General features: G+C 42.5%; 1 protein-coding gene across 3 annotated transcripts in view; it reads right to left on the reverse strand.

Moving 5' to 3' along the window:
• The window catches only part of INSR (insulin receptor), a 61043-nt gene that overhangs the window by 38741 nt on the left and 4277 nt on the right, over nucleotides 1-18025 (reverse strand). Inside the window, exons 1-2 of one of the 3 annotated variants that reach the window (XM_075037967.1) lie at nucleotides 17358-17739; nucleotides 9181-9732 (exon numbers count right to left, since the gene is read on the reverse strand). In XM_075037967.1, the coding sequence (XP_074894068.1) occupies nucleotides 9181-9732; nucleotides 17358-17442 (637 nt within the window). In that variant the 5' untranslated portion in view covers nucleotides 17443-17739. Of the gene's footprint in view, nucleotides 1-9180; nucleotides 9733-17357; nucleotides 17740-18025 lie in introns of those variants that run through there. The other 2 variants (XM_075037968.1, XM_075037966.1) reach the window with 2 other exon arrangements.

Below are 18025 nucleotides of genomic sequence, written 5' to 3' on the forward strand. Positions count from 1 at the left end.
TCAGTTACTATTCTCAGCTATTTCAGAACAAACAACTCGGAAGCTAACAGCATCTCACTCGCATTATCGAAAGCAAAGCTGCCAAGTTCAGCAGCTCTCCCACAGACACTAAATAATCCTTCCTTTGAACACACGCTATCAGACTTGTCCCTCTTCACATCAATAGGGGAAAAATCAGCCAGCATATGAGCAACCCCATTTTGTGTCATGCAAACTGCCTTGCAGTTTTGCCACACGAGAACGTTACATCTCAGCACTGAACTCCTTCCTCTTGGCAGGAAAGGTCCATCTGTTCCTGCATCTCTGAAACACTGCAGAATACATCCTTCTGTTACCAACCTCTCCCTCACCGTACGTGTGGCTCCTTCACCCCTGCCCACGGGTATTAAAGCCTTACGTTGCAATAATGCTGTGTGCTGTTAATATAATTAAACCCCCACAACTACAAAATCAGAGAAAATATTGAAAATTGAGTTGGAAATTATGGCTACACAACTCCAAGCCATGCCTGTTCCCTTGGCCTATAAACCCTTTCCTTCCTTACTATCCTACAGTCCAGCAGGCTTTATTTTGATGAACAAATTGAGACCAATCTCCTCCCTACCGGCCCCCGACAATTTTTTAAAAACACTAAATGAGGAACCATGCTTAGGGGTCAGGTTAAAGCTAACTGAGAGGAGCATGAAGAACCAGAAAGCCAGCAACCTTAGACATTACTGCTGCTCAGTCTGAAGATATTTTCTCTGATCTCTGACAAGTTTGCTACCTAAGTTGCCTTAACTCTGCGCATTGACTTAAAAAACATCAGTCTTTCCCTGTAACTTGAGCTCAGGCTCAGCTCCTCATGTCAGGGCCCTGAAATTCCAGCGTGGCCACATACCAGCAGCAATTCTGTAGGAGTCCCAAGTGACCAGCAATAAGATGTGTACATCTCCAGAAGCCTTCAAATTGCACAGAAAACAAAAGATTGGAGTAGATCTATGAACAGATTAATGAAATTCCCCTTCCCCAACTAAAAAGACCTTGCAAATTTTAGTCTTCATCGATCAATCTCACTAAATACCTGTCACCCTCATTATGCTTGCATATAAACAAGGGTCATAATACTTAACAGCTCAACTGTCTGGCACCTGCCAGTGCTTCAGCAACTACAGTGGGGGAGCTGATGTCTGCAGAAACTGAAATTGCCTAATTTACAATTACAATAGAGCAGTATTTCTTAATATCCTTGAAAAAGGGCACCTCTAACCTGATACACACAATTAAAATCACATTTATTTTTCTGGAGCACACCAAAGTGATGCCAGCAAAACCACATACACTCCGAATTCTTTAAAAATATGTAGAAGAATATTAATCCCAGCATTCTGCTGAATGCTATTCTAACCGGACTTCCTTTCCAACTCTTTTATGGGATTTCCTTCAAAAGATCTTCTTCCTCAGAGCCTCCAACCTCTCAAGATGCCCACGAGCCAGCGTCTCACCAGGTAAATAAGAAAGCGCATTCTTAAATTAAGGAATTCACACTAAGGCTACTGAGCTAGAAGCTCCTTGTTAGCACAGAGCATCCTCCTGCCTTGCCTGTGTCCTTCTCCTTGACAGCAATTCTGACCCTATTTTGAAGAAGGGAGAAGGAAATTACACATTAGAAAACTTTTTGGATGTGAACAGGTGCCGAGCGTTCTGCCTTGGTTTTTTAGTTCATTTAAATACATATTCACAAGGAAGCCAGACTCAAATGAAAATATTATAGTTGCTTAGCCAACATGTAAGCACTAGACAGAGCCAAAGTTATTTCTCTGTTTGTTTTAAATGTCACAAGCCAAAATAAAAGCACCTCTCAAACAATGTCAGCCCAGCCAGCACAGTGCCCCCCCCATTACCCTCATCTAAAAAATCTAGATAAAGACGATGAACGCACACAGCTGTAATCTACAGTATTTCAGTGACCAAGCCACAGCACGCTGGTTTGTACGCTTACGCAATGCCAGCCGCAAACTTGGGATCAAAGCAGCAACTGAAATAACTACAGGCACGTACCAAGCAGCTCAGCCTGCTGCCAGACAATCCCAGCCAGTACCCCCACAACTTCCCCCTACCCAACATTTTTTTTTTTTTCAGCTAACCAACCACCCTCATTAAGAAGCATAAACATCCCAGCAAGTTCATTCACATCCCTCCAATAGGAACTTGCACACAATTATAGGATATAATTGGGAAGCATGATCATTGAACTTTTAACCAGCTATTGTTACAAACTGAGTGAAGGGTAAGTGTTGCTTCCTCCAGGACACAGTTGGTTATTCACCAGCTCTGTAATTAATCAAAAGGTCTTGAAATCCTCAACCTTTCAGTTAGAAACAATCTTTGCACTGGTCACACCTGGGTTTTTTTGACCTTTTTTGTGTTTTGTTTTGTGGTGGCTTTTTTTTTTTTTTTTAAACACAAAATTTACTTACAGAGGCAATCCCTGTCAAATCCAATTTCTGATAGAGAAAGATGTTTCAGAGAACTTTGCTAAGTGACATATTTCAGCTGGTCTTCTCACACACACTGAATACACTTCTTTGTATGGACTCAACTGTTCACAATCCCTTCAAAGCCTTCTACAACAAAGATTTCCAGTTCCTTAATCATAAAATGGAAGAATGCTATACCACCATACACAGCTTAAATTTATTTTGCTCTGTTTGCCTAAATCTGGGAAGGGGCATCAGAAATGCATGTGATATAGAAAACTTTTACAATTAATTAAAATTTTCAAGATTTAAGATACAGAATGATTGTTCTGCCGTCATTAAGGAGGGGTGAATGGAGGAAAACATACAGGATATATAAGCTGGCCAACTCCTTATCTTCACTTAGGGCACCAAAGCACGCCCAACATTCAGCAGGATTTACTCTGAATGAAACAAGTCTCCTCCTTCCTGAGCAAACACATCATACCAGGTGAACCATTTGCAGCTCTCCCATTCATGTATTACTAACACAGGTTAACTATGTTGCTCACTATTATTATTCCTTTTTTTTTTTTAAAATTCTGTGACTTCCCACTTCTACATCCATGCCCAGACAACAGCATTTTCCAATAAACGTGTCTGCCAAGTGTAGTCAGTCTTCTACATTTTATCTAACAAAGGGCAGTGCAGGTTCCCTTGTTTAAGCAAATAAGGTAACTTGGAACTGTTCTTGAAGCGGGAAAAATAAGTATTCTACCTGAAGTACCCTTGGCACGCCACCCTTGGAAATCACAAGCAGTCGACGTCACCACTGAAGATCGAACAGAGATCTTAAAACAACTTCCAGTAACATAAGTTCTGAACCACTGCATGTGAAGTAATAAACTCCTCTCAGCCTCCTCAGTGGCCCAGACACTGATTTAAATAACAAGTGTCTTGGGGAAGGGGCTAAGGATGAAAGAATTAAAAAGGCAGCTTAGACCAAACAAGACGAAAACTTTTCCAATTTTCACCGTATCAGCAGCAACATACCTCATTCTCCTTTATAACTAATCAAAAACCTTTGCCTTGACAAGACCTCCGTACAGAAATTAAGGTATCTTAACTTTGCAGAGAATTCTCTCAATTTACTCCTTATTAACTGTTGAGTGAGCTAGGAATTAGTTCTTGTTCAAATGCACTAAAGATGGAACAGATCAGACAGTGGCGTCTGTCTAAAGTGCTCGTCAGGAATTGGGGCGGGGGAAGAAAATCTTCAGCCCTCCTGCATTTAAAGTAAAGATGCAGCAGTGAAGAAGCCAAAGAAACATAAATGTGGTGAGACCATAACAGCTGCATGCACGGGGATTTCTCAGCAAGTTGAAACTGTAAGTATTGAAATCCTACAGTCTTGTGTCACCCCAGGTCGGTGGAGAAAAGTCTAACTAGATGCTTCTTCACAGTCCCAAGTTTTATTTGGTGTTTTTAAAGTAAGTAGTATACTCTTAAACAGCCATTTGTATGGAGTGATTGTTTCCACCCCTTTTGCCCCAATTCTGGGCTGTATCACACCATCAAGCACCATAAATCTCTTAACTACTCTTAATAAGCTAAAGTGAATTAGTTTAGGATGTCTAGCCATTTGCAAGCATCACAATAGCCCCAACCACAAGCACTACATGCACTCAATAAAGCTGTCGCTTGGCAAGGTTCAGAACAGACGCCCCAGTGAGATTATCGGGTGTCAACTTCCATCTGGCATTTGTCAGAGCTAGGGGGGAAAAAAAAAAAAAAGGCAGTTCTTATCAGATCTCGAAATAAAAGGAGCACTTCCACTTCATATGGTAGCAACTGGAAAAATTTCTTTTGTGTTTGAAGCTTTAAAAATATCTCGCCCTTGAGGTTAGCTAAGTCTGTTCAGTGCTTTGAGACCCTTTCCCATACAAAGGTAATAAAACTAAGCTTATGGTTACAGAAATTCCCAGCACATAAAAATTACAGGAAGCTGTTGCTAAGTAATATTTCTACCTAAGTAAACATCACAAAACGTTTCCCACACACACCTCTAAACTTTGTTATTCAAACCTGCCTTGAAGATGTTCATAGTTGCAGAATTTCTTCTGGCACTGGTCTCTTTAAAAGCACTTGGTGCTATTTCACAGCAGTTGAAAGACATTTCAGGCTGAGCAATGTTTTTCTGACTGCTTTGTTGTGTTGTGTGTACTAAGAAACAAAGCAAGCTACTAAAGCTACTCTTCAGTTCCTTACCTGACCCCCTACCTGTCCCAGAATTTTCCCTGGATAAATCACAGGAAAATTAAAGAGAGATCCTGTTGCATCCCTAGTCTCCAGACCTGCTTCCCCAACATATTAAAAAAATCTGGACAAACATTATTATTTTCATAGAGTACCTTCCTTCAGCAGCTCCTTTGAATGTCAATTACTCCAGACTGTCATCCCTTCTATCAGCTCTGTTTTACCATACTCTTCAACTGGCCCAAATGGTTTCATACTTTCCACTTTCTTTTCAAGAGGTTAACACTTTGTGACAAATTCTAGATTGCACTAATTGAGAGACACAACTCTCAAAGCCAGATAATAGATTGAAGAAAGAGTCTATCTACAAACCTGAAATGGCCCACACTCCTAATAACTCAAATTTCCCGGTAGCGTGAAGTCCCCAGATCAAGAAGATAACAGACTCCTACAAAAGTTTCATTCAGTATGAATAGGAGAACTTAAATTTCGTCATATCCTCTACGGAACAAAGCCTATATTTTGCATATCCATCCTTATATTCCAGGAATGCAGCCCTACAATATTCACCAAGGGACTGTCTGATATTGCAGATAATTTTCCTGGTCATTTTTATTTGGTCATCCTACTTTTCCTGGCTATTACCTTACTCCACCTCCAGATGACCCAATATGCAAGTAAAAGGCTGAACCCGCCTTTATAATTAGACCGTCAAAAACATCAGACGGCTTCAAATTATGTATGGACAGAGAAGAGTGACTGCAAAGAGAATTGGCAGGAAATCCTATTTCAGAGGGAATTGTTCCTTCCGCAAGTGGAGTGACAGACATATAGCATTTTTATTACATAAAAAAACACATGTGGAAAAAATGCAAAATATGAAAATCATGTTTGGCAGATCTAGACTGAGGTCTAGGACGTGGCATTTCAGCATTTTTGTTGTCTGCATTCTTCAGCAAAGACGCTCTCTGCATGAACATGCTGCACCAAATCAAGAACTACGTTTTTACGGCAATAAAAGTAAGTATGTATGTAAAAAAAACCTTATAAAAATGTGGGCTGAAAAGGTACAAAACCTCCAGAACAGGAACAGCACTTGGCTGCCATAAACAGCATAAGGCTAGACCCAAATTCCAAACCGACTACATAGTTCCCTCCCTTCCTACCCAAAATATAACATGAGTTGGCCTTAATTGAACTGACTTGCTTTTCACACCAACACAAGTAATTTAGAAAAAAGAAAAGAAAACTTTCAGGAAACACATCCCGACCAATCTCAATCTATGGTATATCCACCTACACATCTTTGCACTCAGACACAGATTCCTCAATATTGCAACTGTTTTTTCAAAGTGTGCAGCTGCCCACAAATCATTTCAGTTCCTCCCAACCAGTTTCATCCACAACCTTCACTCTAACATCTGTAAGAAGATCCTTTACTTTGTTGTCTTGAACATGTTATCACCAACTGAAAAAATTTCTGGGCTGGAGTTATAGCTGCAAGGATGATTCAGAGACTTGGACGTGTGCCTCAGAGATAATTACATGCTATAACTGAAAGTTAGTTTTGGAGTTAACTGGGATATCTGTGCTGATTAAAATAAAGAACTATCAAAGATGCATGACCAATATGAGATGTGGCAGGGATAACGGGAAGGAAGCGACCAGAGAGCAGGAAGGAGAAGGTCAGGGACTGGTGTGGAAGAGATGGGGGACACCCAGGACCCCACTCCAACCCCAACCGCTGCCATCTCCCTTCCCACTTCTACAAGACCTTTCTGCGACATCTTTCAGCCTTCCCATGTGTGCGCTCTCAAACTTCTTGCCCATCTCCTAATTTTCTCCAAGAAGACTCAAAGCTTAGCAGGCTGGAAAAGCTTGCCAGCTTGGGACTTGTCTCTGTCAATTGACACACGCTCTGTAACATCAAAACAATCAATATTTACATATTCTGTAAGGATTTTTTCCAGTAGACAAAACAGCAAACAAAGTAGCCTGACCCGCAGTCCCAGGGCAGCAGTGCTATCAGTTTAGGCAGCAACAACTTCCCACCCAGAGGTGGAAAACCAAAAAATAGCAAACAGGAGATTCTACACCAAATTTTATAAGAACAAACTAGGGATACAAATAACCTGTCTTAAAACAAACAACACAAACCCCAAACTTCCCCCAATAAAGTTACACTGAAATTGCTACACTTCACTCCAGCATTGGTCAAAAGACAAACAAAAATGAAAGAAGGGAATACACTTAAAAACAGAGAGACAGGAGACTTCAGCACAACATTAGCTGCTGAAGACTCCCAGAGAAACTGCAAAAACGCAAAGGGAAAGATTTAATGACATTAATACCCTCAGTACTGGGAGTTGCTATGAGGCTCTTCAGGCTAAGGAAAGCCAAAGTACAATTCACACAAGCTCTTAATAATCTTGACAAAACAAATACACATGCAGAGGATCCACTATGGCTGGCATGAGAACAGAGAACACAGCGATTCCACCAACAGGTTCACTAAATAAATGTCACAATCTCTATCATAGTTACTAGCGTGCATGTGTGCTGAGAGTCTAAAGACTACTCAAAAAAGTCTGAAAAGTCTAAAAGACTACTCAAGCTGTTAAAATAACTGTAGAAGCATACAGGCAAGTGTCACAAGGCACAATACAATACAGATAGCAGCTTGCCGAGAACACCAGCTACCAATAAACAAAAGTACAAATCTTAGCATTCAAAACAAAGATAAGCGTGGCTTGTTAAGTGATTTTGAAAACGCATACCAATTACAGCCAAAATACATAGAAGCATTGCTTCTCCAAATCTTCTACAAGGAACACAGAAAACCAGATGGGAGCATCTGTATATAATTACTTTTGAAACCATTTTCAAATTCAAATTTCAATCTCAAATTCAAGTCAAATGGACTTAGTAGCTTGGCTTCCTTAGGTAACTAAGCTAAGATAACATGTGATACTGTCCAGGTATTCTCCAATAAATTTAGCTGAATTTGTATGAGAGGCTCAGGAGCTGAGATTTCTGCCCCAATGGTAAAATACTACATTCCTACAGGTTTCATGGAAATAGGCAGTCATATAAAGGAGAGAAACCATACATTCCAGCCTGCTGTAGCACAGCCCCAGAAAATTCACAGGAATGAGGGACATTATGAATGGTCTAGCCACAGAAAAAGTTTCAGTTAGATCTTTAACCTTATGAAATAGCAGAAAACATAAAGCACGAACGTGTAAGAAACCAGGTTTCAGTGCTGCTGATAACCATATACGAAAAGAGTTTACAAACTAAAATGCTTTATAACCTTATTTTTCATTTTAAAACAGGAACACACATATACGTTTGCATCTTCTTGCCCATACCCTGTTATTCTGGCGACAAAAAATAACCACTTTCTTTAAAAGGAAGCTAGACGATTTTGGGGTGAGGAGTAGCACAGGGGAAACCACATTAATTTCATTAGTTTATGCATACTGGTAGGAATTCCTTCTCAAATTTGGCACTTAGCGCTCAGAATTGCCCTTTAAAGCTTGGCAAGAAATTCTCTCCAGCCCGCAAGTTTCCTAATTTCGTCTTAGGACACACTGCTTCATTTGGATGCACTACCTCCAGAAAGACAGACAACTCTAAATGTGTCAGTTTTACCTCAATTCGCTTTGCTCCCCGTCAGTCAGTTTTAACATAAATCAAAGTAAATATATAATTAAAACTAAACTTAAGCTCAGTTCCGAGTTTGGAAAACACAAATCTGTGTGAAATTAAAAGCGACCCTAACACAGTTTAAGAACTGGAGTTCAGGGATTGCAACAGCAGCTAGCTTTCTGAACATACCTTCTCCCCTGAACCAAAACCCCAGGCTCAAAGCCCAGTTATTTCACCCTTCCCAGGACTCCCACTCTGGGCAACCCCTGTCCAGGTCCTCTCTCCTACTTCTCCTTTTCCCTCAGGTCTGACTTGGCTTCCAGCTTCTTATTCTGTGCAAATGTTGCTCACTCATCCACATATCTTACACCTTTTTATGGCAGGAAGGTTTCAGTAAAAACGTAATTGCACCTTTCTTGAGTTGGGTTTATTCCATAAAGACTTTTCCCCACTGTTCTGTTTCTGCTTGTTGCAGCCTTTCAGTCAATCCGGACTTTTAATCCCCTACCCAAACCCCACCAGAGATACTAATGCCAGTTTAAATATTATACCAGATACCAGTTACACCCCCAGTCCGTTAAACTTGTGAGTTCTAGGCAGTCCGTAACTTTCCAGGGAAACCAAACACATTATTCAAGTAGGTGAAAGAACTGCTAGAACAGCCCCTGCCCAAAGGTCCTCTCTTCACCTGTTTAACGTCAATTTTGAGCCTTACTTTTAGGAACCTGTGCTAAAAGGTAGCAATTAATAGGTACCTATTAACCCTCCAATAGATCTGACAGGTTAAAAACTGACCGCAAAACCACAGTTGACATATGTGACTCTGCAGACTCACCTCTCTGACAGCGATCATGGGTCCAGCAGCGTTCAATGAAAATGCCATTTATCACAGTAGGCGGACAGTTGCTCTTCCCTTTCACAGTTCCCGGACACACATCTCCACACTCTTCTTTGTCGTCCTTGTTGGCCACGATGTAATTATCTTCTACAGAATCCAAAATCCTTGACCAGTCAATCGTGGACAAGTAACATAATTCGTTGTTCTTCTCAATCCGCACAGCACCTCGAGTAATGTTCATCAGGTTATAGAGGCCAATCTCTTTTAGGTGAACCATTTCAAAAATGACTAGCGCGTAGTTAAAAAACAGATGAGTTCCTCGAATCACAGTGAGGTTGGGGAAAAGTCCCTTTAAACTCTCCAGGCCATACACGCGAAAAAGAAGCAAGTAGTCTGTAATCATAGTCAGTTTAGGAAAGCTGAGCTCACGGAAATCTTCAGGCTTGGTTTTAAACATCAGCAATATTTGCAAGTGGCCCTCAATCACAGTGCAGTTCTCAAGCATGTTCAGCCGGGTCAGATTGTTGCGAATGTCCATGCTTCTGCAAACTGGAAAGCAAAGAACAATGTTGTTTATTTATTTAAGAAAAGGTAATTGTTTCAGTTTTCTAAATACAGTTTTGTCCAACCGCACCATAATATATAGCTACGCTCAGAATTCACGACTAGGTCATTTTCAATAAAGCACGCTTCAAGTGTTAAGAAATATACTGGGGGGAACATTCCCTGGTATATGATTACAAAATAAGACTGAAAGAGTATTTCATAATTTTTTCTGCCATCTTGAGTTTCTGGATATTACCTCTATCACGACTGCAGTTGTAACGCCAGTCCTTAGACGTCATTCAGCGTTTACAGAAGTAAGAGATGTCTATGCAACAGAATCTGTTTTCTTTAGATAGTTGCCAGCGACACACCTACCTCATCTCAGATTGTGCAATTAATACCAGCGGATTAGAGGAAGTAATTTAGAATGGTTGCAGGGAGGGGAAGATAGGAAAAGAATAATAGCTAGGAAATGGTAGTGCTTCGGAAGAGAGCAGAAAAACCTGAAAATACACACATGCAAGAGCACAGCCGACACTCTTGCCTAGACTTTTTTGACAGGAGTAATTTACTACACTAGTAATTTTTGCCCTAAGCTTTCTTTTCAGATGAGGTGTTTAGGCTTTTTTGTTATTATTTTCTCAAGGTTGCAAATCTCTCTGTCTTGACTATCTGGACAGTTTATTTAGTAGAACCGGTAACCCAAAGAACTGGCAAAGCGAACAATAACATGAAGCATAAATTAGAAGGTAAGCAGAACAATATGAATCAAGGCACCAACAAAAGGAAAAATGGAAAGCGAAGAGTTTGAATAGGGAAATATTTTCTTTTAACTCTAAGCACAGGTAAGAAATCAAGAAGGAAATTTAGAGCACCATGCCTGCATAGCACAACAGAAGTCCCTCAGATGACCCTTTTAAAACCAAGTTTCATAAAAATATACACCCAGACCTCAATGTTCAAGGGAGAAGCCTGTGGAAAGGCAAGCCTGCTTGGCAATACAATGGTGCAAAACTACCGTCTACCTGTCCTGTCCAGGTGGATTCTTTTTTAATTTTTTTTTTTTAAGACTGCATCCACGTTAGGGATTCTCTTCTGTCTATTGCTGAGACAACCTCCCTGCCAAGAATTAAAAGCACAGGATCTTTACTCTTTTTGTCACTGTATGTAAAGCTTACCAACTACAAAATTACCACGTCACAGCTTCAAGAAATCACCCAGCAACAATCAGGCCTTACAAAATTGATGTAGAGACAGATGTTTAATAGTTACAATTGTCTGACTCCTCATGGTTTTACACAGCCACTGCTGTGTGGGTTAAAAATAAATTCTATGCAAACGTCTTAATGATTATTCAAAAATTTGCTCCACTGCAATAAAAAAAATAAATTTGGCAACACTAATATAGGATTTGAAGCAATGTTATTGCCCAATGGGATTTTTTGGCACTATATCCAAGTCGTTTCATAAATTGCTTTCTGGAAGAACAAGCTAATGCACAGAGTGCCTCAAAGATCAAGGATGTACTTTTTAGAAGTGGGAAAAGGAAATCTGATGACCAACTAGCAGCAACCTCTTTGCCCCATGAAAAACTGCAGCCAAAGTGGAAGTAAGCCAGAAAGCTGCCTTGCTGCACATCCCAACTGTGGGCTACAAGAACAGGGAGAGCAACAGATTCAGTTTCAGTACTCTAAATATTTATTTAATTAAGACAGGTATTTCCAAGGAAGCAAGTGTGTGACAGGCCAGGCCAGTGGTTTCTTCATGAAAGGAGAAACAACAGGACAAATAAAACTCCAACACTGAAACTCAACATACAAGTCACCAGTGCAGCTAAAGCTATCCGATAAATGCAGAATCCAGCATCTTGGTTCTTATTCACTGCTTCCTGAGCACAATCAGGCAAAATACAGCACACTGAGGTGGTACCCATGACCAATTGCTGTATCACAGTATAAAGTACTACCTAGAATAATCTGAATGTATACAACTAACCTTAAGGAACGGTCAAAAAATACAGCTCAACTCTACAGACTAAGAACTACTTTCAAGAGTAAAAGCTGTAGGCTTTTTATTGTGGCTCAAGGCCACAAAATGCATCTATAGACTAAGCATAATTACCCGAGCCTTTCATCATTTCAACTAGAATTAGGAAAGTCACTAGAAACTGGCCACAAGCTGGCCCCCAGACAACCCCTGATCCACACAGCTATCCCTGCTCCGAGAGTGCTGCTAAAAAGAGAGAAGCGAAGCTTGGGAATAAACAGTAAAGCATTATGAAGTGTTAAATAATCATATACATCTACCAGAGCTGGAAGTATACATCCACAATCAGGCAGTTGTTTGCATTTTAGAAACATTTTTGTATTTTTCTCCAGCTCTCATACAGAATGCATTATTTGTAATTAGTGCTGCCAGCACAGACCAGACAGGAGATTCCACACATCCTGGCAAACCAGGATGTGACCCAAGTTATTCAAACTCTGCTGCTTTCAAAGCTGAGCAATAGCAATGTAATAAACTGGCACATTGTCTGCTGTGCTTAAGGGGTTCCAATAGTGGGGGCTTCTGCACAAGTCCCTTTAACTGAAGGCAATATCAGATGCTGACATTAGCCTGGTATAGAAACTTAGGAGGAATTTAAAACAAATTAGAGTTTTTTTTCTGAAATAAACAACTGAATAAAAGGCTAATATAATTGTAAATGTACAAAGATTAAAATGGTTTATACAGATTTTTCCACAGTTAGAGAAAATTACACTTAAGAATTATTTTTCATGTTCTACTTCAGTTTACTTTTTAAGTGATAAATGCTACCACGGTATCTGAGCTCCTTTTTTTTTTTTACCACCTCAGGGATCAAGGAGAATAATAAGAATATCCGAAACAAAATATGGTTTTTTTTGTTGGGAAGGTTCTCGATCTTTTCATGCTTTTGAATTCTGTTCAGCAATTTGTATCTTCTCTTCAGTAGGTGCTTAAGTCACCCCATAAATTTGTTACCAAGACAACAAGAAGCAGTTTTAAGCAAAGTAATAAGTGTTTTTCCACATCTTCTCTAGATAGTATTTCTTCTGCGGGGACAGAGGAATTAATCAACAATTCAGTATGAAGGCTAGGCAGGTTTGATCCCAGAAGGAGACCAAAGTTGAGCAGTCAATTGTAATACAGACAACCTGGTTTTAAAAAACCACATAAATCAGCTTTCAGGAAAATAAAATTCTCAGACTGATTCTCCAGTAGGAGGCCCAAAGCTATTCCTGTTCAAACTACTGGCAAAATCTCTACTAAACATAAATTCCTAAATTTCAGCAGAAACAGGCTCCATGTCCAGCAGCACAGCATTGCAACTGCCAGAAACACTCCTCCATCCCTAGTTACCAAGCTATTCAAAGTAACTTAAAAAAACCCCCAAAAACCCAAACAACATCATTATAGACAAGTTTCATCAGACCCCCAAGAAAAAAAGTTGCAAGGCATGCTTTTTAAAAACAAACAAACAAACAAATCCCAAGATGCCAAAGCCTCTTGAACAAACTAGTTTGGTAACAACCTTAAAGTACTGAATGAAGAAACTAGATCTGATGTCAGAGGTTAGTTTTCAAGATAGAGTCTAACCAGGGGAATAGCTGGAACTTAAGTCTTGTTTATAGTAAACCATGTGGATACCAAACCTGAATGATTCACTGCTTCAGAGCTCTGGCCCTTTAACAATCAAGACCAGAATAATATAGCATTGTACAGAAAGATCACAAACCATTTAAGATAACTATTAGTTAATTATGCATTTTTATAGTGTTTGCTGCCTACTTGAATTACAAAAATATTTAAGAAAAATTACACTCACTGTGGTCAAGTCAAAAGCTTTGCAACTCTGTATAAGGCTGACTTTTAGAAGTGGTATTAGGAAACTGGAAAAAGGACTTTTGGGTTTTTCTTGGGATAACTGCTGAGACAGGATGATATCCTGTGAAGTGACAGGCTAGTAGAAGGGAGTCTAAGACAGCTTCTAGCCTACTATAGCAACAGTTCAATAAACTTAAAAATACCTAATTGTGAAATATTAATTTTTAAACTTCAGTTGTCCACCTCAGTCATTTAGATCTGAGCAACGAAGCCAACTGAGATATGGACTCAAAAGTAAGCCTGTCCATAAACCTCCAGCCCCCTCCAGTAACATCTCAGATGCCTGTTATCTTTCACTACTGAAGACAGTGCTGCCGAACTGAGGGCAAATCTCTCACCGAGGTTGCTTTCTTTAATGCCAAAAGCATATATAACCTCACAGTCTGGCCTGTAAAGCCTGGTTTGCTGTATCATTATGCTCTCATCATTCAGTTCAAAACATAAACAGAAAATACGACTCATACTGTTGTGCTTCCCATGCAAAGATAAAAGGCAGCGCAGTGACAGCATCCCAGGACCATGGGAGATCACTCAGGGTAACGGACAGAAGTCAACACTAACAGACCTTAAGATCCTCATTACTTCAAAGGCAGCAGGAACAGGTTTTACGTGTTACCAATATCAACATAATTTATATTCTGCAAGACAGTCACCCCAAAATTGACCTCCAGAAAGCTTACGGGTTTTACAGACTATTCAGAGAGACCGTATACTACCTCTCTTTAAAATAGCACAAGGGCACACTGGGATAGCCGACAGACGCAGTTGCTGCCCAGTTTTGATACAGCCCTGCCCTGCTGCACTTACTCTTTCTACTTTATACTCTTGGGAACAAAATCTCATTCTACACCAAGTCTCTCAACATCAAAAATTAACACAGGGTTGAGGTGGAACAAGGGACCAGTTTCTTAATGAGCTTACGAGCACAAAAACATTTGCATGAGCCAGAAATAACAATTAAGAAGCAATTTCTCTTAAAAGGCTATTACTATAGAAATACAAAGTGAAATTTGTCCCATCTGATGATTTAGGTAAAGAGATCTCAGCTAGATTTCTAACTCCCACCATCAGCAGCAGGCAATGGAGCACACATGCAGTGCCCAAATTGAGGTGAAGAGTTTAGAAGGGGAGGAAGCGTATTCTAAACTCTAGTGACTGTATCGATTAGTTTTCTACTTATCACAAAAGGAGCTCAAAGCAAGTTGCTCAGTCGGTAGATGCAACCAACTAAAAACTGGGTGAGGTAAATCCCACCCTAAATACCACAGCTAATGAATTGACATGCATGAGTCATGTGTGAGATTTATTTCAAGAAGTTGCATTATGTTTACACAGTGATAAAAAAAACACACAAACCTGTTTTTCTTCACAAAACAAGATATATGTATCTTCATTTTATGTGCAGGTCAGCTCTCTTTTCCTTAACCCTTGCTTCTACTCCTATCAGTTACTTCTGAACTCACTAACTAACTTCAGCCACATGTAAAAGAGGAAGGAGAGTTCTCACACATCATATTCCTAAAAGACTTATGAAAACTGAGGATGGGTTAAGGAGGAAAAACTCAACATCTCCATCCAAAGGATGCTTTAAGTGTGAACTCAAACCAACCGCCCAGTTTGCCTACTGAGCCACCTACACGCATACCATATGCTGCTTTCCTCCAGCCTCTTACCAGATATTGTCTAAAAGAAGTAAAGGGAAGAGAAAGATACGGGGCACAAAATAACCTAGGTATGGTTGGGCTCAGAGATGGGAAGAATATTGTCACTGGAGAGTAGCATTATCATGGGGCATGTTTGCAGAGAATGCAGGACACAAATCTCCAAGAAAGCAGACTTCATTAGTTCCGTTGCTCAGGGAACAACTTGTTTGCTTATGCAACTATTGTACGTGCATTTACCCTTCGAGCCACACTGATGCAGGCCTTTGCGTTAGTTGTTGTTTTCCATCTGCACTGTAGTGCTGTGTGATCTAATCATTCTCAGAAAATGGAGTCAAACATCAAAGTGGCTGAAAAGCTTTTGAATTAGGGACCTTATCATCTGAATTGTCTGCAAAATACTTTACAAAGTATTTGCACTGCATGAAAAATATAAAAATAATCCACCCCAGACTTGGCTGTGACATCTTGTGCATCGCTGCTGTTTCTCACTCCATAAATTGTAGAGCATATTATCCTACCACGTAGTAATACAGCAAAGATTGGAGAGTTAAGATTATAAACACACTTGCAACCCAAAAAGCAGAATGTTATTTAAATAAATAAATAAATAAGAAGCTTTACTGTAGTAGTTATAATAATGTTTTTAAATTAGGAACTGCTGGACCAAAGTTGTATACGTATTTATTATTAGTGCTATATGTCAACTACCTTTTCCATTTCTCTATTGCTCACAGGCAGGTTTGTACACGCTTGCCAGCTGGAACTTAACCCTCCCAAGTTAAAACTGTACCACTGGTCTCTTCCAAGGCTTCTAATGTAAAAACATGTGAGGAAGGAACTGGGGTATTTTTGACATATACCGCTTGACCGATTGCTGGAAAAAAGAGGCTGTCTTAAGGGTACATCCTGATTTATTCCCTGAATACCAGACGCATCTCAAAAATGCCCATCAATGCATTGTCTGCACTTGAACCAGTTATCTCGCTATTGCCTTTTCCGATGGGAAAGCTAACAGGTAGACGATGGGACTGCCTACGGGACAGACAATTTACGCATCCAGTTAGCTCTCTTTGAACAAATACTTTCCCTTTATTAAAAAACAGCTGTAAACACCACCCAACATTAAAACCTCTAACTAGAAGAATTTCCTAAGCAAGTTTGACATAACCCACCAAAACAGCTCGTAAGGCTTAAAATCGCATCAGCCGTGGATTTCACAAGCTTGCGACCTCCAACACAACATCTCTCTATCCCTACCTTGTGTTCTACAAGACCCCGTTTAAACACAGAGCCCCACCTCTGAGCTTCATCCCCCTTTAATACCTGTGGATTTGAAAGACTACCTAAAAGTATTCCTGTGGTTAAAGGCAAAACCTCCCAACTCTGCGTCTCGCCACGGCGAAAACCCTTCTGAAACCAGAGCCGGTTCTGAAACCGGCCGAGGAGAGAGCAGTGTCAGGGCACGGCGGCTCAGACCCTTCCCAGCAGCGGGGCCGGGGAAGGGACCGTGTCCTCCCTCGCACCTGACCCACGCAGAGCCCCGGGGCACGGCTATACCCTCCCCGGTCCCACGCCTTAAAACCCGGTCGAGCGAGAGCCCCGGAGGGTCAGGACGCGCCGGTGAGTAAATCCCCAGGCGAACCGGGGAGCGAGGGGGGGGGTTACAGCCCTGCCCCGTACCGACCGACCGTCCCAGCTCCAATCTCGGCCCGGTTTGGGGGCCGAAAACACCGAAGCCAGGGATGAAGGTGACCCCAGCCGTTCCCCGCGGGAGAGCTACCGGGCCCCGGTTCCTCCGAACCGCAAGGCCCCGGGCCGAGCCACCCCAGCCGCCGGCCTCGGCGGTGCGGCCTGGAGCGGCGGTCGGTCGGTCGCCCCGAGCAGGTACAAAGGGTAAACGCGGCGGGGCCGAGCCGCTCCGCGCCGCCCGCCTCGCCCCCCTCACAGCCCGGGGGGCCGCGGCCCACCGCCTCCTCCTCCTCCTCCACAGCCCGGGCCCCGCCACCTGCGCCAGCTCCCCCGCCGCCCGCCTAGGCCGCGCCCCCGGTCGCTACTCACTCTCCCCGCGGCTCCGACCGCACCAGGCCACCAGCACCACGGCCACGGCCAGCGCCGTCACCGCCGCCACCGTTCTCGGTCCCATGCCCGCGTCCTCTGGTAAAACCGCCGACGGTTCAAGGCGCGTCCCCGGTTCAGGGGGGCGAATCAGAGGCCGCGGGGCGGGCGCGGGGGCCGGGCCCGGTTTCGCATCGTCGGTAAGAGACCCGGCAGAGGTTCCCGCGGGGTCTCCTTTATAGAGCCCGGCCCCTCCCTGCCCCTTCGGTGTCGGCCCCGGCTCCGGCGGCCCCTTCCAGCGCAGGCCGGGGCTGCCTGCCTGCCTCTCTGGCCAGTAAACAAGGGGCTGCCCCCGTCAGCTGGGAGCGGAGCGGGGCGGCGGCAAGAGGCGGCGCGGAGCCGGGCAGGGGACGGGACGGGCCGCGCCGGGGGGGAGGAGCGGTAGCGGCGGCATCCACCTGCCGGGGACGGCCCCGCTGGAGGCGGCTCCGGGCCCCGGGAGGGCAGCGCCCGGCGGTGGTGGTGGAGAGGGGAGGCCGGGGTGCTTTCTTGGGAGGTTTGGGCTGGTGTAAAAGCGGCTGAGGGTGGAGATGCGGGGTGGGGGGGTGGGGGAAGCTGCCCGAGGGAGCGGTTTTGGCGGCGGTAGCTTTGAGCGAGTAAGAGGGAGAAGG

Source organism: Buteo buteo, chromosome 10 (genome assembly GCF_964188355.1).
Source record: "Buteo buteo chromosome 10, bButBut1.hap1.1, whole genome shotgun sequence".
In the NCBI taxonomy this organism is placed as follows: Eukaryota; Metazoa; Chordata; class Aves; order Accipitriformes; family Accipitridae; genus Buteo; species Buteo buteo.